General features: G+C 40.3%; 1 protein-coding gene across 8 annotated transcripts in view; it reads right to left on the reverse strand.

Moving 5' to 3' along the window:
* FAF2 (Fas associated factor family member 2) overlaps nt 1–10,601 on the reverse strand; it is a 91,149-nt gene extending 80,548 nt beyond the window's left edge. For 5 of the 8 annotated variants that reach the window (XR_007410203.1, XR_004814966.2, XR_004814964.2 and 2 more), the window contains exon 1: nt 10,446–10,601. Coding sequence is in view for 3 of the 8 variants with exons in the window: in XM_049109116.1 (XP_048965073.1) it covers nt 10,446–10,508 (63 nt within the window). In the remaining 5 variants the exon portion in view is untranslated. Of the gene's footprint in view, nt 1–2,975; nt 3,021–6,775; nt 6,886–9,730; nt 9,808–10,445 lie in introns of those variants that run through there. The other 3 variants (XM_025434887.3, XM_025434888.3, XM_049109115.1) reach the window with 3 other exon arrangements.
* Nucleotides 10,602–24,043: the final 13,442 nt, after the last annotated feature.

The raw sequence follows: 24,043 nt of genomic DNA on the forward strand, positions 1-24,043 counted from the left end.
TAGAAGCATTAATAATAATAGCTGAAAAGTGGAAGCAATCCAAAAGCCCAATAAACAGATAAACAAAATGTGGTTTACTCACACAATGGAATATTATTTGGCCATAAAAATGAATGTAGTACTGATATAAGCTACAACATGGATGAACCTGGTGACTAATGGGCACAGTTTTCTTTTGGGGATGATGAAAATGTTCTAGAAGTAAATAGTGGTAATGGCTCCACAACTTTTTATACCAAAAACCATTAAATTGTATATATTTTTTTAAGATTTTATTTATTTATTCATGAGAGACAGAGAGAGAGAGGCAGAGACACAGGCAGAGGGAGAAGCAGGCCCCCTGCATGTAGCCTGCCTCTCCCTCTGCCTGTGTCTCTGCCTCTCTCTCTCTCTGTCTCTCATGAATAAATAAATAAATATCTTTAAAAAGATGCACATATTCCTGAATATCAACCAGTTCCCAATTAATACACATATTTAATGCAATTCCAATAATGCCACAACAGCACAAAATGATTCTTAAATGTATATAAAGAGCACCTGGACGGCACAGTCAGTTAAGTGTCCAACTCTTGGTTTTGGCTCAGGTTGTGAGCTCAGGGCGGTGCAATCGAGCCCCATGTCAGGCTCTGCACTTAGCATGGAATCTGCTTAAGTCTCTGTCTCCTTCTCCCTCTGCCCCACTCCATGCATAGTAAAAAGCTTGTAAGAATTACCAATAATTTTTCAAAAAATACATAAATAGGGAAGGAGTCCTATCCTATCAGATATTAAAACTCAGTGTAAAGCTTATTGTTATTAATTCAGTAATGGTACCAGCGGACAAATTAATGAAACAATACAGTATGATAAAGAGGACTACTCACAGTGGGGGAAGGCATGGATTATTCAAATAACCTATAATCTCCAGTGGAAGAAGGTTAAATTAGGTTCTTATACATACAAAAAATAAAGTTCTTCATGGATTAAAGGTCTGATTTTAAAAAGAAAACTATAAAACAAAAACAAACAAAAAAAAAAGAAAACTATAAAACATTTCAAAGAAAGCAAATGAGAACATTTGTATAACTTAAGTAGAAGCTTATTTTTTTTTAAGTAGAAGCATTCCTAAAAAAACTGAAAACCCAGGCACGCCTAGGTGGCTCAGCGGATGAGCATCTACCTTCAACTCAGGGTGTGGTCCCGGACACATCAGGCTCCCCGTCCAGAAGCCTGCTATTCCCTCTGTCTATGTCTCTGCTTCTCTCTGTCTCTCATGAATAAGTAAACAAAATCTTTAAAAAAAACAAACCTGAAAACCCAAAAGCCGAAAGAAAAAAAATTCCAATTTGATAACAATTTAAACAAATGTAAATGAAAGATAACAAAATCAAAGATGAAGGATATCATGAAAAATATTTGCTATACATGACCAATATAAAGAACTACAAATTGATAATAAAATGTCAAATAATCCAACAGCAAAAGAACAAAGGATAGGCAGGCAATTTACACAATAACTGTAAATAGCCAGAAGAAGCTCAATCTGTCAGTAATCAGAAGTTTATGGAACAATGGGATTCAATCTTAAAATAAGATTATTCTGCAATCAGCTTGGCCAGAAAGCAAACCTCCCATACACCCAGGAACACTAACATAAAAAAAGAGGCTGCAAAGCAAATCACGGTCTCTAAAGTTCCTTATTCTTTCCTATTAGAAATAGCTTAAAACAAGTGCTTGCACTAGTTATTCAAACTTGACTGAAACCGAAACTAAAAACTACAACCACCACTACCACTAGAAATGCAAATTAAAACAAAAACTTTCAGGACGCCTGAGTGGCTCAGTGTTTGAGTGTCTGCCTTTGGCCCGGGGCATGATCCTGGAGTCCTGGGATCAGTCCTGCGTGGGGCTTCCTGCATGGAGCCTGCCTCTCTCTGTGTCTTTCATGAATGAATGAATGAATAAAATCATAAATAAATAAATAAATAAATAAATAAATAAATAAAACAAAAACTTAAAAAATTTTAATCATACTGACAGAAATTCAAAAAGCTATCGTCCAATGCTGGCAAGGATATGGGGAAACAGGTCCTCTCACATCCTATTGGCTGGAGTGTGAGCTACCAAAACTCCCTTGAAAATAGACTACCAGGAGCTATTAAAACATACAAAGTACATGTTTTGAGCCAGTAACATATTTTTAGGATTCTGTTCTACAGATACAAAAGGTCTGCTATATCAGTAACATCCCCCATATCCATAACTACATCTCTGGACATCTTCACTTTTATATTCTAACTGAAACTTGGCTTTTTTTCTGAATATAATTCTTCCTCTGAAGCATTCTACCATTTTCTCACTTGTATTTCCAGGGTATGGAAATGAGAGAACTGTCCTCTATTCTTTTCCACCTTTGAGAATTCTTCTTTCTACTTAAAATGTCCACTTTTATGTAGAAGAGGTTAAGAGAATTATGAGTGATGATGTCCAGAATTAGAACCATACTTTTGACTTCCTTTGCAGTTTGTTTTCTTAAAACAACCACACAGCAGGGCTCCTGGGTGGCTCCACCAGTTAAGAGGTTGACTCCTGGGGATCCCTGGGTGGCTCAGCGGTTTAGCGCCTGCCTTTGATCTGGGCGTGATCCTGGAGTCCCGGGATCGAGTCCCGTGTCGGGCTCCCAGCATGGAGCCTGCTTCTCCCTCTGCCTGTGTCTCTGCCCCTCTCTCTTTCTCTATCATGAGTAAATAAATAAAATTAAAAAAAAAAAAAAAAAAAAGGTTGACTCCTGATATCAGCTCAGGTCATGATCTGGAGTCATGGGATTGGGCCCCACGTCTGCACTGTGCTCAGTGCAGAGTCTGCTTGAGCTTCTTTCTCCATCTCCCTCTGCCCTTCCCCCCCGTGTGCACATGCTCTCCCTCAAAGAAATCTTAAAAACAAACAAAAAAAAACTTAACACATAGCTACTGTTATTGGTCCTATTCACTTACCTATAGTTGAAAACAAATCAACACTGAGGGCTGGAGAGGCAGTGGCTAGGAAAGAGGAAGAAAGAATCCAGATTTCTGGATCAGATCTAAGCTTGTCACTACTAACCTTAGGTAAATTATGTACTGATCCTAGTTTACTCACCAGTACCAGAAACTACACCATTTATTTTTTGAGAGGAATCAAAGACACAATGAATCTATGGCACTTTGAATAGAATATGGCAGACACTTGAGGAACATAGAAGTCAGAAGTACTAAGTGCCATGCAGTTGAAAATTAAGTATAGCTTTGGACTCCCCCAAACTTATCTACTAACAGCCTACTGTTGAACAGAAGCCTTACTGATAAACAGCTGATTAACAGATATTTTATATGTATATATTATATACCGTATTCTTAAAGTACGCTAGTGGAAAGCACATGTTATTAAGAAAATGGTAAGAAAAATACATTTACAGTACTGTAATTATTGAAAAATATTGGCTTATAAGTGGATGTGTGCAGTTCAAACTCATGTTGTTCAAGGGTCAACTGTAAACACTCAATAAATGTTTAACTGACATCAATAACAAAATCACCTTCAAATCTCAAAATTTCTTTTTGTGTTCTTGTTCCACAGATGATCTCAAACAGTTGGAGGGCTTTAATTATTATCTACATGCAGATAATTTCCAAATTTGTATTGCTAGCCTAGATCATTCTCCTGCACTCAATACTAGCATATCCCCTTAGACATCTTCACTTCAATGTCTAATAGAAACCTCAAACTTGACATGACCAAAACTGAGCTACTTCATCTCACTCCCCAACCCAAATATGCTCCTCCCATGGCCTTCCTTATCCCAGTTAATGACTCTTCCACTTCCAGTTACTTAGGTCAAAAATCTGAGATATCCTCACTTTCTCCCTCACTTCACACACAATTCCTTAGAAAAATCCCATCCATTTTACCTTCAAAATATATTCAGAATCCAACTATTCCTCATAACTACTTCCTACTAGTTCAAGCAGTCTTGCATTATTGCAAAAATCTCCTTACTGGTCTCCCTATGCCTCCTTTACTTTTCTTTATACTATCCTCAAGAAAATAGCCAGAGTGACCCTAAGAAATCATAAATCTTGTCATCACTCAAAATCTGCCTTGCTTCAGAATTAATGCCAAAATCCTCACAATACAAGGCCATTTGTAAACTAGCCCTGCCTTCAACTCTGACCCTAGCTCCTACTACTTTCTACCCTCCCTCAGTTCTAGCCACACTGGCCTGCTTGTCATTTCTGGACAAAGTCACTTGAGGCCATGCCTTAGGACTCTTGTATGCCTTATTCCCTGTATCTGCAATCCTCTTCCCCTAGGTACCACATGATTTGTTTAGTACGTTTTCACACAATTGACAGACTCTCAGCAAGGCCTTCCCTTGATAATCCTATTTAAAATGAAACACCCCCCCACCCCAACCCACCCCACCCCCACCCCCACACATTCCCCAGGCGCCTGGGGGGCTAGTCAATTAAGTGGTTGGCTCTTGATTTCCGCTCGGGTCATAAGCTCAGGGTCCTGGGATGTAGCCCCACCATGCTGGGGAGTCTACTTTCTCTCTCCCTCTCCCTCTGCCCCTCCTCCACTCAGCAACATATCTCTCTCCCCCTACCTTTCTAAAATAAATAAATCTTTTTAAAAAATAAAATCAAACACCTCCCTCCTCAAAATTCCCTATTTCTCTCTACAGCATTTATCACCATCTAACGTAGCATATATTTCATTTGTTTATTTTGACTCTTCTCTCTCTCCTCCACTAGAATGTGAGCCCCACAAGGGTAGGAATTATATTCAATATTCCATTGGATCTTGTGCCCAGAACTATACTAGCACATATTAGATACTGAAAAAAAGTTGATTGAGAATGGGATAAATGTTTGGGTACAAGGATAATCCCTAACATTAGTTGTATAAAACCAAAAAAACAACCTTATTGTTCCATAATTTTTTACAAACCAAAAATGACTAATGTTTAGCATTCACTTAATATTTGCCAGTGCTTTCCATATATTAACATTTAATTACTCAAACAATCCCATGAAGTAGGAAGTCCACAGATGAAGAGACTAAAGCAGAAAGGTTAAGTAACTTGCCCAAGGTCACAAAGTTAATAACTGGAGAAGCTAAGATTCAAATCCAGGTGTCTTACTTCATAGCCGGTCTTCATAACAACTTACTGTGCTGTGCTGACCTTCATAATTTTTTGACCTTCATAATTTTAACATGATCCTACCTCTATTAAGACAAAGACAGCAAAAGCTCTTACTCAATGAGAATAAGACTTACTAGTCAATTAAAAAGTGACATAAAGTGAGGAATAAAAACATTTCATACATTACTTAAATATTTCATTTAAAACATAAAACCCTAGGTTTTTTGCAGCAATCTTTTGATGAAAGCCTACCCTTTTCTTTAGGGAATGCGTCCACTGGCATTCTTTGGAGCCTTTCTAGCATAAACCATATCCATAAATCACTGACTTAATTTCTTGGAGTGCAAGAACTCCAAGCACTTGCTAATAAGCACTAAGTGCACAATACTGATTCTCGATTTTTCTCAAAGTTATCTTTACACCCATCCTGCCCACACCTAACTTAAGAGCAATTTTTTTAGCAACTTGATCCTATACATCTTTTCCAAAGAATTTAATTTAGTTTTCATATAAAAACTCTTGCAGTGATATTTTACGGGCTTATGTATTATATTTTTATGACAAATATAACCAGCACACAATGGTTTGGGAGCAATACAACTGACTCTTGTCAAGAATACAACTCATCTGGTAAAAACAAAAATACTTAGACATATTACAGAGCAGATCTTAGGAAAAAGAAGCCATCTGCTCCAACTAATAAGTCAAATGAAGAGTAAGAGAACTTAGACATTAAGCATGTGTATCTATATACACAAAGAAAAAAGTATACAAAGACACACAACAAACCGAGAAAGAGGAGAGGGAAATAAGATGAAATTTCATTACCCTTTTATAATTTTACATTGCTGACTTGCATAAAGTATGCATTAAGTAAAATTTCTTTTTAAGTAAAAAACAAAATCTCTGTGAATTAGGTAATAGTATCCCCATTTTATAGATAAGAAAAGATTCAAAAAAGTGGGAACAAGGCCAAGGTCACAGAACTCATCAGAAGCTAAGTTGAAAGGCTAATTCCGATTTGCCCCAAGTTTCAAAGCTCATGGCTTTTCTACAATACCAAATTCCTGGGCAAAAAATTCAAACTGATCTCTCTGATTTTTTTTTAAATACATGAACAAAGAGCATTGTATTATTCTTTCTCCTTTAGGTAATAAAGAGATGAAGCCAAAAAGAGAGATTTTTAAAGTGAATGAGAAGCTTGACTCTAAGGCCAGAGTTCAGGCTTAACTTTCTATAATTTAAAAGAACAAAGATCACACCTTAATATTCATTTAAAAGGAAAGAAGTGTCTTACTCCTGGGGCACCTGGATAGCTCAATAGGTTAAGCATCTGCCTTTGGCTCAAGTTATGATCTCAGAGTCCTGAGATCAAGCCCCCACAATAGGGCTTCCTGCTAGGCAGTGTCTGCTTCTCTCTCTGCCTCTCCCCCTTGCTCACACTCTCTTCTCTCTCAAATAAAAGAAAAGAAAAGAAAAGAAAAGAAAAGAAAAGAAAAGAAAAGAAAAGAAAAGAAAAGAAAAGAAAAGAAAAGAAAAGAAAAGAAAAGAGAGGGAAGGGAAGGGAAGGGAAGGGAAGGGAAGGGAAGGGAAGGGAAGGAAATTTCTTACTCCCATACAAAAGCAGAAAGGAATCATTTCTTCCTCCTGGCCTTGCATATAGCTCCTTTAGTCCCTTCTCTCTGTCCATGTCATTTTTCTCCAGGTGTTCAAACAGCAACCTAAAAGCAGTAAACCAAGGCACTAGAGGAGTCTGTTATATTTGGATATTTGGGAAAATGGGGTTCAATAAAGTAACCCTACCCATATCTGCATTAACTCTTAAGACCTATTCTCTTCCATTTGAAACAGCTTAAAACAAACGTGTGCATTCATATTCAATTGGTTCCAAAATAAACAGAAGAAAAGGATAATTAGAAAAAAATTTTAGAGGGACGCCTGGATGGCTCAGTGGTTGAGCCTTTGGCTCAGGGCGTGATCCCGGAGTCCCAGGATTGAGTCCCACATCGGGCTCCAGGCATGGAGCCTGTTTCTCCTCCCCCTGCCTCTCTGTGTGTCATGAATAGATAATAAAATCTTAAAAAAAAAAAAAAAAAATCTTAGAAAAAATCAAATGGTCTGAGAAACACGATAAATATACTCTGGGAAGTTCCAGTCAAATCACATGTCATAAAAAAAAAAAAAAGAAACAGAGGAAACCTAAGATTTCTAAAATATTTTACTTTTGCTAATTTCAATACATCAAATGAAGCAATATTATTGAGAATTCGTGCCTAGCAGTACCACCCGGTTCTGTCCTGACTCCTATGGATATTCCAAGCACACACTCCAAAGCGTTAGTGAAGGAAACCTGAAACTTAAGTGTTATGCTATTCTCTAGCTGAAAAAAACCTTTGATGGCTCCCTATGTATACAGAGTAAAATTTAAATCATTTTGCAAAGCTTTGAAAGGCCTCCAAAATCTGACTCTAATTTACCTTTCCAATCATATTTTCCACTTCCAATTCTCTCAATCCATCACAACAAACATTCCACACTATTCCATCTTCATACATTGCTTGAGCCATTTCCTCAGCTTTGAGCATCCCTCTGCCTACTACCTGTTGAAATTCTATTCCTCCTTCAAAATTAGCAAAGTACAGTGGAAAGAATCCAGCCTTAAAGTCCGATTCAGACCCACTACAGTTCTAATTCTAATTCCATCCTATTTAATAGCTCAATGAACTTAGGCAAATACTTCAATAGATCGGTTTCCTCACTTAGGAGCAGCTCTATCATCTATGGCACTTTATAATGCTATTTTGAGAATTAAGTGTAATAGTTATAAACTATCAAGCACCATGCCTAAGGCACAGTAGATACTTAATAAATAAATGGTTAACTACTAGGTCATCCTCTCTTCTCTCCTCCTCCTACCTCCAGGAATATTCCTATCCTTCCATAAATTCCCATAGCACTTTGTTTATATCATAGCATACTATAAGCACGAATATACCGCAAGATACTCATTATTCACGTATGTATGTTAGCTTGCTTCTACAGTAGGTTATACGTTAGAGGATTATGGGTATGGATCTCTAAATCTCTGCCACTTAATACTTTTGTGAGTTATTTAATCTCTCAGAATCCGTTTCTTCATTAACAAAACGAATGAGGCTTAATTCCTTAGTGTTAAGAGGTTTAAGAGTTAAAATACATTAAATATCTGGTATAATGCTTGACATCTAGTAAGTTTCAAAGAACGTTCAATGGCAATTGAATGATGAACCTGATCCAGCAACTGCTTAAAGAACACAAAAATGCAAAATGCATTTGCCTTGGTAAATCCAATTTCACAAAGCAATCTACTTTTTTGGTTTTATTTTTAAAGTAAGTTCTACCTCCAGGGATCCTTGGGTGGCGCAGCGGTTTGGCGCCTGCCTTTGGCCCAGGGCGCGATCCTGGAGACCCGGGATCGAGTCCCACATCGGGCTCCCAGTGCATGGAGCCTGCTTCTCCCTCTGCCTATGTCTCTGCCCCTCTCTCTCTCTATCTCTGTGACTATCATAAATAAATAAAAATTAAAAAAAAAAACATCTCAAGAATTCTTTAAAAAAAAAAAAAAAAAAAAAAAAAAAAAAAAGTTCTACCTCCAATGTGAGGCTTGAACTCACAACCCTAAGATCAGGAGTTGCATGCTCTACTGACTAAGCCAATCAAGGTACTCCTCACAAAGCAATCTTAATACAACTTTAACCTACTACTCACCTCTTACCAATATAAGCGTCCAATGAAGACAAAACAGAGGTATCCATGTACTGTACCTCAGAAATACTACGTTTTCATGTCTTCGGAGCATCAGCCCAAGTATATCATGACATAATTCATATCACCTCAGAATACTTAATCTGGAACCTTATCCCTAAAGAGCTGTAAGGGGTAAAATGTCCTGCCAAATTAAACAAAACTTTGAAATAAGTGGTCCACCAAGAAGAGGAAGCCGGTTGTCTATTGTTTAATTCATTCTGATCCTAATTTGCTGTGTCCTCAATTTCTCAAGTCAAGAGCTCAGGAAAGGTTCTGGAAAGATGGATCTGGCTTTAAATCTGATACTACCACTTACTGGCTATGAAACCTAAGTATGTTACTTCCTTAAGCCTCATATTCCTCATCTGTAAAATAGGCCTTGTAACAGCATGAATCTCAAGGTTTGTAGTATTAAATACGATCTAGTATGTTATGTGTTTAGCAAAGTATTTACAGCATGGTAAGTACTCCATAAATGATATTTGAACTAGCAGTGCCTGAGCACTAAGGTTCTTGGTAAATAATGCCAAATTAATGAATATTCAGCACATTTTATATTCGGAAGAAAGTGTACCACTAACTTACTCTATCCTAAGTTAAATAATGATGAATAGTAGCAATACCGCTTGGGAACATTTCACAGTTTACAAAGCCCTTCATAGATCCATAAACTCATTTTAAGCTCACGATATCCTTAGGGGGTAGACATTTTTACGAGAAGTACTTTAGAAATAAGGAAACTGGTATCCATTAGGGTGATAAAGGGCCAAGGTTACCCACCCTATTGGTCTCCTCCAATCGTTTTCTCCAACTCAGAAGTAAGTGCTTAGTGCCAAAAGTTCTTAACACGACTACCACTAAAAGGAGGCAGATTTCTGCAAGTTACCACCCACGTCAAGCACTGTCAAGAACGTGAGTCCAGGAATAAGCCCAGGGTAGTAAACCCCGTCAGAAGCCACTGATACTTAAAATTGTTGCCTGGTTTCCTTAGGTGGTGTCCTCCCACACCTTTAGGGCGGGGGCCAGGTCTGCCACCTCCCCCACCAGAGCGCCCAACACAGGACCAGGCACCCAAGAGGCCATCAATATATATTTGCAGAAATAGCATGGGATCCTGGTAGGTTTTCCAGAGACCCGAAACGAGGCCAGCTCCGCGGTAGGGATTAAGCATCTGGGTAGTACTAGAGTCGAAGGGCGGAGAGGGTCCGACGGGTAACTGGGCTGGGAAGAATGGTAGAGAACGGGTGTTGCTAAGGGAAACCAGAGAAGCTGACCCGCGGAGGGGTGATGAGAGGGCCGCAGTCCTGGCTGGAAGGCGGAGGACCGACAGAGGCTCGGGGGCCGGGAGCAGCAGGGCAGTTGGCGTCTGGGGGGGAGGGGGCCGCCGCTGATCTGAGGAGAATCTCGGGCCCAATCTGAGGGAGGTTCTGGGCTCCAACAGGGGCCCACTCCCCAGCCCGTGACGGCATTTCCTGCACCGAGTACTCGCTGCTACCTGAAACTGCAGCAGCTTCTCTGTCTGCTCCTGGGTTAGATCCCGCTCCTCAGGCGCCGCCATTTTGCCGCCGCCTCTACGCTTCTGACCCGTCCGCACCGTCACCCGCCGGAAATGACCTCAGCAGCAACCACGTCCGGTCTGAACGGCCGCGGGCGCGCAGCTGCGTCTGCGCGTTTTGCGCGTTCTGTCACCGGGGTGCTCGTGGTGACAGTTCCCGCCGTCAGAGGGCGCCACTCTCGAGCAATCCCGAACACTTCCGTAAATGGCCGAGAGGCTGTCGCTCTGAACGCTGTGGGCGACGAATGGATCTGCTCAGACCCAAGGCTCCTGAATAAGATCGCAAATTGCCGAGAGGTCCCGAGGGCTCCTCGAGAAGCTCCGGAAATTCCCGAATGCCAATTGGCAGTTTTCGTCTGTTTCCTAAACCACTTTCCCATAGTCTCCCATATTCCAGAGTATTTCTTAGGAGATTGTGGCCGTTCCAAAATATCGGGCGTCTGATGTTTGATTCCTTCCATGACGTTTTCAAGAGCGCCTGACCATCTCTCAGGAGATTCCGAAAGACCCTGAATAGTGTGGTTAGGTATTTCTGATGCCGTCTGGAGCTGTAAGTTGTGAAAGGCTTCAGCCACGTGAAAATCGGGGCTTCAGAGTCGCTTGTTAGGATTGTTTGGACTTGGCCACCTGAGACTTTGACGGTTAATGGCGCTACCAGCCTTGGGCAGAGCTTTCCATCCACTCAGGTGGTGACTGTACCCCTACCTGCCTCAGGCCCATTGGCCCGACATCCCTTGATAGACAGAGGGAAAATCCTGGACTGGGATCGGGATACTTGGGTTCAGGGTCCAGTGCCCACCTGGAAAAGTGCTGGACGTCCTTGGACAAACCACCTCCTCTCTGGGCCATTTTGCCATTGGTGGAATGGGGTTCCCCCGAGGCCACTGACAGACATGCTGCCTCAGCTCATCTCCTTGGAGGTAGTCCCTCACCCTTTCCACTGCCTTATTTCTACCCTTCACTGTCTGACTTCCTTTGCACTTTCCCTGACCCTTCAAACTGCCACCTCTGTTTAGATCTCTTTTTCAATTACACTTTTTTTTTTTTTTTCCTTCTGCCATCTGCTTCTGTCCCCCTCCAGAAGGCCTGGACAAGGCAGAGGGGTCTGGGTCTGGTGTCTGCTTTTCCCAGACTACCTGTATGTGTACCTGGGAAGTCACTCTGGCTCAGCATCCGTGGAATCCCACCCCTACCCACTTTAAAGGTCTGATGAGGCAAGATAGGACAAGAGGTGCTTTGAAAGCTGAAGTTAGTTATGTGAGGACTACATTAAGGGATGGAAGGGCACTTCTTACAGGCCTGTATCATGTAGATCTTAACCAGGTCGGCACAAGCTGCATAACTAATAGCAATACCTTGAATTTTTCTTAGACCTTTAAGGTCAATTTGGAAGTAAACAGATGTGCCTTTTACATCAACTCAAACCGCAAAGGAGACCTAGTACTATTCAATATCTTCGATAATGTTGGATGCAGCCAAACTAGATGAGAGATTGTAAAATCATACACCCTCTGGAGTTATTGCATAATTCTGGTTTAAGATACATTCCTTCAACAGATAAACTTTGTAGTTCTACTAAAAACCATGGAATGTTTTTCACTTCCTCAAAGAAATACATCCTTTCTTGGTCTACTTTTCTGTTTTCTTTGAATTAAGACATTGTTACAAAAATATTTTATTTTTTTAATCTACCAGTAAGAATTTGCCTCAGTGTAGAGAACACAATGTGGCAAACTGGAGAGTTCATTCTCTGTGCAAAGGTGGATTCTGCTTTTTAGCCCTAGCTGATGGCTTACATGTAAGATCAGTATTGCTAGGACTTCCCATTTCTTTTTATAGCTAATTCATTTATTTTATTTTTTTAAGTAAACTCTTCACCCAACTTGGGGCTTGAGCTCATGATCCTGAGATTAATATTCATATGCTCTACTGACAAAGCTAACCAGGCCCCTAGAACTTCTCATTTTTAGTTTTATTAATTTTTTAAAATATTTATTTGAGAGAGAGAGTACATGTGGTATGGAGGGGGAGAGGAAGAGGGAGAGAGAGAAACCCCAAGCAGACTCCAACCTGAGCGTAACTCCATCTCATGATCCCGAGACCACGACTTAAGCCATTACCAAGAATCACACATTTAATCGACAATGCCACCCAGGTGCCCCCAAAAGTTCCCATTTTTAAAAGAGCACCTACAGGGATCCCTGGGTGGCGCAGCGGTTTGGCGCCTGCCTTTGGCCCGGGGCGCGATCCTGGAGACCCGGGATCAAATCCCATGTCGGGCTCCCTGCATGGAGCCTGCTTCTCCTTCTGCCTGTGTCTCTGCCTCTCTGTCTCTCTCTGTGTGACTATCATGAATAAATAAATAAAATCTAAAAAAAAAAAAAAAAAGAGCACCTACAAATGTCCATCAACTGAGGAATGGAAAAAGAAGAGGTGGTATATATATACAATGGAATATTGCTCAGCAATCAAAAAAGAAATCCTGACATTTGAAACAATGTGAATGAAGCTAGAGGGTATTATGCTAAGTGAAATGTCGGAGAAAGACAAATACCATATGATCTCACTCAAGTGGAATTTAAGAAAGAAAACAGAGGAACATATGGGAAGGGGTAAAAGAAAAAGAGAGAGGGAAACAAGCCATAAAGACTCTTAATGATAGAGAACCAACTGAGGGTTGGTGGAGGGAGGTGCATGGGGGGATGGGCTAGATGGGTATTTAAGGAGGGCACTTGTTATAAGCACTGGGTGTTGTATGTAAGTGATGAATCACTGAATACTACTCCATAAATTAATATTGCACTGTAAACTACCTAAAATTTAAATTTAAAAAAAGAGCACCAGGACACCTGGGTGGCTCAGCAGTTGAGCGTCTGCCTTTGGCTCAGGGCATGATCCCAGGATCCCGGGATTGAGTCCCACATCGGGGTCCCTGCATGGAGCCTGCTTCTCCCTCTGCCTTGTCTCTGCCTCTCTCTCTATGTCTCTCATGAATAAATAAATAAATAATAAATAAATAAATCTAAAAAATTTTAAAAATAAATTTAGAAAGAGCATCTATAAGTTTAGAGCTTCATATAAAATCTCCACATTTTAAAATGGTGATAACTTAATTCAGTCTTTTTTTTTCTTTCTTTTTTTTTTTTTTCTTAATTCAGTCTTAAGAAAATCACTCTGTCGGGCTCCTGGGTGGCCTAGTGGTTGAGCATCTGTCTGCCTTTGGCTCAGGTCACGATCCCGAGATCGAATCCCATGTCAGGCTCCCTGTGGGGAACCTGCTTCTCCCTCTGCCTGTTTGTCTCTCTTGAATAAATAAATAAAATTTGGGATCCCCGGGTGGCGCAGCGGTTTGGCGCCTGCCTTTGGCCCAGGGCACGATCCTGGAGACCTGGGATCGAATCCCACATCAGGCTCCCGGTGCATGGAGCCTGCTTCTCCCTCTGCCTATGTCTCTGCTTCTCTCTCTCTCTCTCTCTCTCTCTGTGTGTGTGACTATCATAAATAAATAAAAAATTAAAAAAAAAAACAAAGGAGAATAAATAAATAAAATTTAAAAAGAAAAAAAAGTAAATCACTCTGTCAACCATAATTGCAAGCCATATTCCAGCCTATGAGCTGCTAATCTGCCCCTCTGACCTAAATAGAATCCTGATGTCCTCTGTTTGTCATGGGAGAAGCTGGCCTTGGAAGAAACCTATGATTTTTTGATAAATTCAAGGTGAAAAGTATGGAAAGTATAATTAATTAGTGGCTTGCCCTCTCCTTTAAGAATAATTTTTCCCCCTTTATTCTGCCTCTTGGAGCAGTGCTATTGAATCAAAATCCTTCAGCTCAGCTCATTTTCCCAGGGTCCTGGAATAGAGGCCCACATCAGGCTCCCTACTCAGCGGTGAGTCTGCTTCCCCCCACTCTATCTCCCCCTGCTCATGCTCTCTCCCTCTCTCAGATAAATGCAATTAAAAAAAAAAAAAAAAGGCTTTGTCAATGCTAAAGTCCTTTGCAGAAATTAGTAATGTAGATTGATTCAATATGCATTTGTTACTGTCTTATAATTACTTAGTTCTCAGGATGACCTGGCATCAGGAATCTCCTAGTCTATAGCAGGAATACCAGGCAGGAAATGATAGAGAACCAAAAGTGTGTAGTTGGTAGTAGACTGTATCAGTAACATAGGCCCTATTAGCTCCCTATATCATCTCTCACCTGGATCACTGTAGTTACCTATTAACTGGTCTCCTTGATTTTACTCTTAATCCCTCTCTACTTCAGTCTTGTCACAGCTGCCAGAGAATCTTTTTCTTTTCATTTCTTTTGTAAAGTAGGCCCCAGGCCGAGCATGAAGCCCAATGAAGGGCTTGAATTCACGATGATGAGATCAAGACCTGAGCTGAAATCAAGAGTTGATGCTCAACCAGCTGGGCCACCCAAGTGCCCCAAGAATCTTTTTGCTAAAGGAAATCAGATCCTATCATTCCCCGACTCAAAACTCTTTCTTGGCTTCCCATTGTCCTTGGAATGGAATCAAGCTCCCTAATGTGGCCTACCAGGCCCTAAGTGATCCGGCCCCTACTGGTTCTCTGACCTCATTACTGGGAACTCATTGCTTTCAAACCTCACCTCATTGTTCTCATTTATACCTTGGGGATTTTGCATTTGCAGTGCCCTCTGCCTTGAGTCCTCACATGGCTGGCCCCTTTTGACGTTCAGATCTCAGCACACGTGTGCTATATGCTTAATGAAGACCTAAACATATTATGTTTTCTTCAAAGCACTTTTACCACTAGATGCTATTTTCTTGTTTACCTAATTATTTGTTATTTCCCAGATCTGCATTCCATGAAGGTAACAGAGGCCAAGACGGCTTGGGCCACCACTAAGTCCTTAGTGCTAAGAACTACACCAGGCACAGAGTACAAGGTCTGTAAATATATAGCCCAGGCTAGATCACTAGAGCAGGGCCTTATGGATAGGGTGGGAGGCATGATTATGGGAGTAAAGCCATGGGAACTAAATGGGAAAATTAAGTGACTGTCTGTGGGATATAGAGAGATGGTCTTTAATTAGAGCATCTCAAATCAAAAGATAAAAGAAGGACCACATCACTTTTGGGTGATGGGGGAAAAAGTGCTGCTAACATATGACCTTTAAAACAATTATTTTATTGCTCTTTTTAAAACCCCGTGCCCATAAAAAATTACATGATTTGTGAACTGAGAACAAGTTCAAACAACACCTCAGTTGGCAGAATTGGGGAAGGGAAGAAAAGCAGGAGACCTATTTACAGATGGTTTAAATAACCCAGATGCATTTAAATTGTCCCCACAATCTCAGGCTCTCTCTGATTCAGAGAGGAGGAGCATGGTTCTCAGGGGACAGACTGTGGGTTCCACTGAAATGGGTGCTTTGATTACCATCTGGACACCTTGGGGTGTCCTTTAAGGTTGTAGATCTGGAGATGGTGGAGCTACCATACTGGCTGCCAAGGCCCCTGATGACAATGAGGGGCCAGTGTTCCTGTTATACACAGTAGAGTCAGGAGGAATAAGTCTGGGGGCTGGGGGATTCACTGGAACATCTCTGGGTACTTCCATACCCAGCAATAACAGAAAGTAAGCAATTGTAACAACTACAACTTGACAAAGGAAAGACAACTAAAGGCTCAGACCCTTCAGAAATGAAAGTCTGGGTTAGTACACTGGAAAGCAATCAGGCCAACTGAAGTATTAAGACAAGAGTGAAGGAATCTAGAACAAGTAATGGAGGAAAGATGCTTTGATTATCACATACAGCCTTGGGACCAGATGTAGGTTCAGAGAGCTGTATTGGATTTCTCTGACTCACTTGTCTTAAGTCTTTACAGAGGTTGTGGCTGGTAACCATTAGAGGGATTTTTATAAGTGATTGGACATGCACTGTCCCTCTCGGAAGAAGTGAAGGCATTTTGTCCCCACAATGGCAGAGAACCCATATTGTGTACAGGACTGGACATAATGAGAGGAAGGAGCAGCACTGAGCAGTACAACAAAGCTTATTGTATCAAACACCTCTTAGGTTTTACCTCAGATCTTTGCATTCTCATCTGTCTCCAAGGCTCTTGGCCACTTGTTTCACCACAGCCACTACTATGGTGGCCAACTCTACATCAATTTTGTCTGGTCACCACCCTGGTGACCAACTTAGCCAGACACAATCCAACAGCACCTCACCTCATACATGTACCACAAGCCTCCTGCCTCCTACCCTATGGCCTGTCTATTGCTACTGAAGCACAATACATCACAGGTCAACATGGTGCCCACACATGCATAACTCAGAAGTGCAAGGCAATGAATATCCCGGTGGAGCAAAACCCTGACAAATAAGAAATGGGATCTGCCAAATAAAGACCCATTTCCTGCCCTATGGTGAGCTATCTTGAGATTCAATCATGTAAATGGTCTCTCCCAGGAGAGATTTATGGGATGGAGCAACACATTTGCTATCAAGCAGTAGCCAGACCCTTGTAATTGCCCTCAGTCTTTCCCTGCCCCACTCCCTGGTTCTGCCATGCCTGATTCCCTGGGATTGCACTCCCTGTAAAGTATAAACGAGTATGCTTTTGGGACACCTGGGTGGCTCAGCAGTTGAGCGGCGGCCTTCGCTCAGGGCGTGATCCTGGGATCTGGGATTGAGTCCCATATTGGGCTCCTTGCGGAGAGCCTGCTTCTCCTTCTGCCTGTGTCTCTGCCTCTCTCTGTGTGTCTCTCATGAATAAATAAATAAAATCTTAAAAAACAAACAAACAAACAAACAAGTAAGCGTTTGATTCAGGCTATGTTTTCTATGGAACCCAAGCTGTGACACTGTATATGAAGTTAGTGGCTCAACTACAGAGAAAAATAACAATTTCAGGTTAATTTAAAACACATGATTTGTCTATATATTCTCCATAGGTTATATTCTAAGAACAGAAAGAATAGTGACGAAATCTTAAATGATACTCTGTAATCGCAGTGTCAGTAATAATATTGATATTGTTATTTCAAAACTATATACACATGTAAAAAGAATATGTTATGCATCAGAACCAATTTTTCAGTGAAAGGGAAAAATACATCTAAAATCAAAGAGATTGGGGATCCCTGGGTGGCTCAGCGGTTTGGTGCCTGCCTTTGGCCCAGGGCGCCATCCGGGAGTCCTGGGATCGAATCCCGTGTCGGGCTCCCAGCATGGAGCCTGCCTCTCCCTGCCTGTGTCTCTGCCTCTCTCTCTGTCTATCATAAATAAATAAATAAATCTTTAATAAAATAAATAAAATCAAATCAAAGAGATTAAGTGAAAACATTGTAATATTAAATTTGAATTAGAAATATTAGGGACAGGACGACGGGTGGTTGAGCGTCTGCCTTTAGCTCAGGGTGTGATCCCGCAGTCTCAGGATCAAGTCCCACATCGGGCTCCCTGTATGGAGCCTGCTTCTCTCTCTGTCTATGTCTCTGCCTCTCTCCCTGTGTCTCTCATGAGTAAATAAATAAAATCTTAAAAAAAAAAAAAAAAGAAATATTAGGGACCCCTGAGTGGCTCAGTGGTTGAGCGTCTGCCCTCGGCTCAGGGTGTGATCCTGGATTCCCTGGATCAAGTCCCGCATCAGGCTTCCATGAGGGAGCCTCCCTCTCCTTCTGCCTGTGTCTCTGCCTCTCTCTGTGTGTCTCTCATGAATAAATAAATATGATCTTATAAAAAAAGAATTAGAAATATTAGTTGGGGTACCTGGCTGGCTCAGTCAGTAGAGCATGCAACCATTGATCTCTGGGTTGTGGGTTTCAGCTCCACATTGAGTATAGAAATTACTTAAAATGACAATCTTAAAAAAAAAAAGAAATATTAGTAAGAATACAATGCATTTTTCTAGTTCAAAAAATATATATTTCCTAGTTCTGTTGACTAAAGAGCCCTATAAAAAAGTACTTACCGACTGAGGGACCCTGACAATAGTTTCCAAATATCACTTCACACTAATAGATTGTAGAATTCTTGGAAGAAATAACTAATTTGAGTCTGGGACAGGAAATGTACAAGATGAGCCAGGAGCACCTTGCTTTACTGAAAAGCAAAGAAGCTATCAAATTGTTACAAGGGGCCAAAGATGGGAAAATTCAAGCATCAAAAGTCCAAGGTATTGGGTATATTTATTATCTTTATTGTGCTGAGGGTTTCCTAAGTGTACATATATGTCAAAACTTATCAAATTGGAAACTTTACATATGTAAAGTTTGTCGTATGTCAATTATACCTAAATAAAGGTACTTAAATAGTATAAGGCTGGGTAGCCCCCGTGGCTTGGCAGTTTAGCACTGCCTTCAGCCCAGGGCGTGATTCTGGAGACCTGCAATCGAGTCCCGCGTCGGGCTCCCTGCATGGAACCTGCTTCTCCCTCTGCCTGTGTCTCTGCTTCTCTCTCTCTCTCTCTAATGAATAAATAAATAAATAAAATTTTTTTTATTGACACAAAGCATTTATTAGTTTTTAACAATAAGGCATATAAGGTAGGACTATCAGAAAAACTAGTAGGGAAATTAAAATTTATCTTGAGGTCAGGAAAATTTATTCACAGACAAGTAAGTGGTTAAATGTATAAATTCTATACAAAAAAATCTTTAAAAAAGTATAAGGCTGACAACAAATTGAAACACATCAGATATGTACAGGAGTTCATTATGATATCAAAACATTAAAAAAAAAAAAACCCAACCCAAAAACAACAACCCACAGACAAATAGCTCAATAATCACTTTTGAAGATTATCAGCATATTAATTCATTTTTTTCTGAAAGCTGGCAAATTAAGAGAAATAATCAAGAATTTACTCATTCTCTGCTACTTCTGGGTAACCAAACTGATAATTAGTGAAAGTTCTTCAAAAATTTCCAATTAATGACAATGATATATCACCTCACACCTGTCAGAATGAATAAAATGAAAAACACAAGAAACAACAAGAGTAGATGAGGATGTGGAGAAAAAAGAACCCTTTTGCTCTATGGGTGGAAATGCACTGATGCAGCCACTATCGGAAACAGTATGCAGTTTCCATAAAAAGTTAAAAACAGAACTACCCTACAATCTAGTAATCACACTACTGGGTATCTACCTAAAAAATACAAAAATACTGGGCACCTAGGTGGTGCAGTCAGTTGGGCAATTGACTCTTGGTTTCAGAACAGGCTGTCATCCCAGAGTCTTGAGATTGAGCCCCCATGTGGGGCTCTGCACTCAGCGCAGAGTGGGCTTGGAGTTTCTCTTCCTCTCCCTCTGCCCCTCCCCACTGCACTTTCTCTCTCTTTCATAAATAAATAAATAAATAAATAAATAAATAAATAAATCTTTATAAAATACAAAAACACTAATTCAAAGAGATACATGCACCCCTATATTTATAGTAGCACTATTTACAATAGCCAAATTATGAGAGCAGCCCAAGTTTCTATCGATAAATGAATGGATACAGAAAATGTGGTATATCTATATCTTATCTAATCTATATATCTATATATGTATATATATATATACACACACACACAATGGAATATACAAATGGAATATTACTCAGCCATAAAAAAAGAAAATGAAGCCCTGCCATTTGCAATGACATGGTTGGAGCTAAAGTGTATAATGCTAAGCAAAATAAGTCTGAGAAAGACAAATACAATATGATCTCACTCATATGTGGAAATTAAGAAACAAAACAAATGGGCAAAGGAAAAAGAGAGAGAGGAAGAGAGAGAGAGAAACCAAGAAATAGACTCTTAACTAAAACGAACAAATTGGTGGTTACCAGAAGAGGGTGGGTAGGGGGATGGGTGAAATAGGTGACGGGGATTAAGGAGGGCACTTGTTGCAATGAGCACCAAGTGATATAAGGCATTGTGGAATTGCAATATTGTATGCCTGAAACTAACATGACTCTGTATGTGAACCACACTGGACTTAAAGCTGAATTTTAAAAATTTCCAGCTAATACAGAGATACTGACAAAAATAGGATCACCACAATTTTTAAACCTCAAATAAAGTAATCGATTTAGATGAAGCTCACAAGGGCTGCTAAAACCTGAGGTGAAAAGCTGATCTAGAGAACTTTATTATTGATGGATCAGGCTGACAACACCTAAATCTGTTGATCAATCTTAGTATTACAGAGGGGCAACTAGACATAACATGATGCAGTTGGATTTCCCAACAGTATATATGAAATATTCTTGCAAAAAATATTCATGTGGCATCTGATCAAGCTTCTAAATCAGGGTTTCAACTTGGGCATTACTGACATTTTAAGTTGGATAATTCTTTTGTGTGTGTGTGTGTGTGTGTGTGTGTGTGAGAGAGAGAGAGAGGGGGGGGGGCTGTTTCATGCATTATAAGCTGCCTAGCAGCATCTCTGGCCTCTACTCACTATGTTAGTAACACCTCTCCAAGTTGTGACAATAAGAAAAGTCTCTAGATATTGCCATATGGACTCTGGAAGGTGGGGAGAGGCGGGAAGAGAAAGTGCTTTGGTTTAAGTGGGACTATATTTTGGGGCAGTTAAGAAGTAAAAGTCGGGAGAACAAGAAAGGCTGTTGCAGATCTTAGAGAAGAAAATGTCAACTTAGTGCTCAGGCATAAGGAGGGAGTCCCAGCACAGGCAGATCCTTTAGTTGGATGTCCCTACAGCTTTCATGTGGCCTGTGAGGACCTGAATTTTCAAAGCAGAAATAAGCAGTTTAGAAACAAAAAAGGATGTCACAGGAAAATTGTGAAATTCCAAGATCAGCAACTACGGTGGAGGAATCCTCCTACTCTGCCCCTCTGGGATCCTGTGCCCCACCTAGCACCAGCCAGGATGCAACAAGAGTGCCAGGACCAGGGGGATCCCTGGGTGGCTCAGCGGTTTAGCGTCTGCCTTTGGCAGACTCCCATGATCGAGTCCCACATCGGGTTCCCTGCATGGAGTCTGCTTCTCTCCCCTGCCTCTCTCTCTGTCATGAATGAATAAATCAAATATAAAAAAAAGAGTGCCAGGGTCCCAGAATGTTGTCTCCATCTTTGGGGATGTGTGTTTCATTGTCAAGCAGAAAGTTCTCCTCCAACTCCTTTGGAGAAGAAAATTTTGTTCAAAAAATGGTCTCTATCTAGTTTCAGCAATTCCACTAACTCTCACACATCTTCTAATGAGAATTAACTCTGCTTTTCATAAGCAATGATCCCTTAATCCTTTACAGACACAAATCTTTTTTCTTAACTGTTTTTTTTAAAGATTTTATTTATTTATTCATGAAGAGACACAGAGAGAGAGAGGCAGAGACACAGGCAGAGGGAGAAGCAGCCTCCATGCAGGGAGCCCGACACGGGACTTGATTCCGGGTCTCCAGGATCACACCCTGGGCTGAAGGCGGCGCTAAACCCCTGAGCCACCCGGGCTGCCCGACACAAATCACCTACTTTTCTACACTTACCATGAAGGAAGAACAGGGTTCAAAATTACCCTCCCACTGTAAACAACCAGAAAACTCAACAAACTATGTGCTAGAATTTTTAGATATTGACAAGAGAGGGGGCACCTGGGCAGCTGAGGTTACCATCTGCCTTCTGCTCAGGTCATGATCCCAGGTTCCTGGGATTGAGTCCTGTTTCGGGCTCCCTGTCCCAAAAACAGTCTGCTTCTCCCTCTGCTTCTTCTCCAACTCGTTCTCTCTCTGTCTTTCTCTATGTCTTTCTGCCTCACCCTCTCTCTCAAGTAAAGAAATAAAATCTTAAAAAAAAAAAAGATATTGACAAGAGACAGCACAGAACTGTGATCTTTGCAAGAAAAGAAACAAACAAGATGAGCCCTGTGATTTTCCAGGTTTCCCCTGAAGGAATTTTTAAATTGCTGGTAAGAAAGGGGAAATCAAACAGAACCCGGTGGTCTCAAGACTCAAGGAGACAGAGAAAAGAGTTTGGAAAAGTTGAAGTACCTAGGGTTTACAGGGCAGGGTACTGGAAAGAAGGAGCTAGGAAGATCAAGTACACAGGAATATGCATAGAAGTTGCCCTTGAATCTTTAGCTAAAGAATCTGCTTGTAATGATGTGATCTTATATGTAGAAAATCTAAAGATCACACACACACACACAATTACAACTGATAAATGAATTCAGAAGGCATAGGGATACAAAGTTAACACATTAGTTTCATTCGTATTTCTTTATACTAATAACGAACAATCTGAAAAAGAAATTAAGAAGACAGTTCCATGTATATATAATAGCATCACAGAGAATAAAGGGGCACCTGGGTGGCTCAGTCAGGTAAGCATCTGACTCTTGATTTCAGCTCAGGTCATGATCTCAGGGTTGTAAGACTGAGCCTTGAATTGGGCTCTGCACTGGACATGGAGCCTGCTTAATATTCTCGCTCTCCCTCTGCCTCTCACCACTCACTCTCCCCAAAAAATAAAGAGAGAGAAAGAGGGAGAGAGAGAGAATAAAATACTTGGGAATTAACTTAACCAAGGAAGTGAAAGATGTGTATAATGAAAAATGCAAAACACGGCTGGAAAAAAATTTAAAAAGTTCTACCTAAATGGAAAGACATCCAGTGTTCATAGATTGGAAAACTTAATAATGTTAAGATGTCAATACTACCCAAAGCGATCTACAAATTCAATGTAAATTCAAACCTTATCAAAATCTCTATAGTATTTTGGCAGAAATAGAAGAGAACCATGGCAACAACAACAAAAAATTCTAAAGTTGATATGGATTCTCAAGGGACCCTATAGCCAAAACAATCTGAAACACTAGAGGACTCGTATCTCTTGATTTCAAAACTTACAACAAAACTACAATAATCAAAATAGATTGGTGCCAACATAGACAAATAGATAAATGGGATAGAATAGACAACCTAGAAATAAACCTTCTACATATATATTCAAATGATTTTTGACAAGGGTGCCAAGACTATTCCATAGGGAAAAACAGTCTTTTCAACAAATGGTCCTGGAAAAACTGGACCTTCCCATGCAAAAGAATAAAGTGTGACCCTTACCTAACACCATATGCAAAAATTAACTCAAAAAGGATCCAATGTAAGACCTAAAAAAATTAAACTCTTAGAGGAAAATATAGCATAAAACCTTCCTCTCATTAGATTTGGCAATGATTTCTTGGGTTTAACACCAAAGGAAGACAAATTGGACTTCATGAAAATTTTTTAAATTTGTGCATCAAAAGACACTGTGAATAAAGTAAAAAGGCAACCCACAGAATGGGAGAAAATACTTGCAAATCATATATCTGATAAGGGATTAATATCCAGAATTTATAAAGAACTCCTAAAATGCAACAACAAAAATAAAAAAACCCAACTAAAAAATGAGATAAGAACTTGAATAGACATTTCTCCAAAGAATATATAAATAGCTAATAAGCACATATGACACTAACATTAGAGAAATGCAGATCAAGACACAACGAGATATCCCTTCACATCCAGTATGATGGCTGCTATACAAACAAAATATAGCACTACCAAGGAT

The sequence above is a fragment of the Canis lupus genome, chromosome 4 (genome assembly GCF_003254725.2).
Source record: "Canis lupus dingo isolate Sandy chromosome 4, ASM325472v2, whole genome shotgun sequence".
Taxonomy (NCBI): domain Eukaryota; kingdom Metazoa; phylum Chordata; class Mammalia; order Carnivora; family Canidae; genus Canis; species Canis lupus.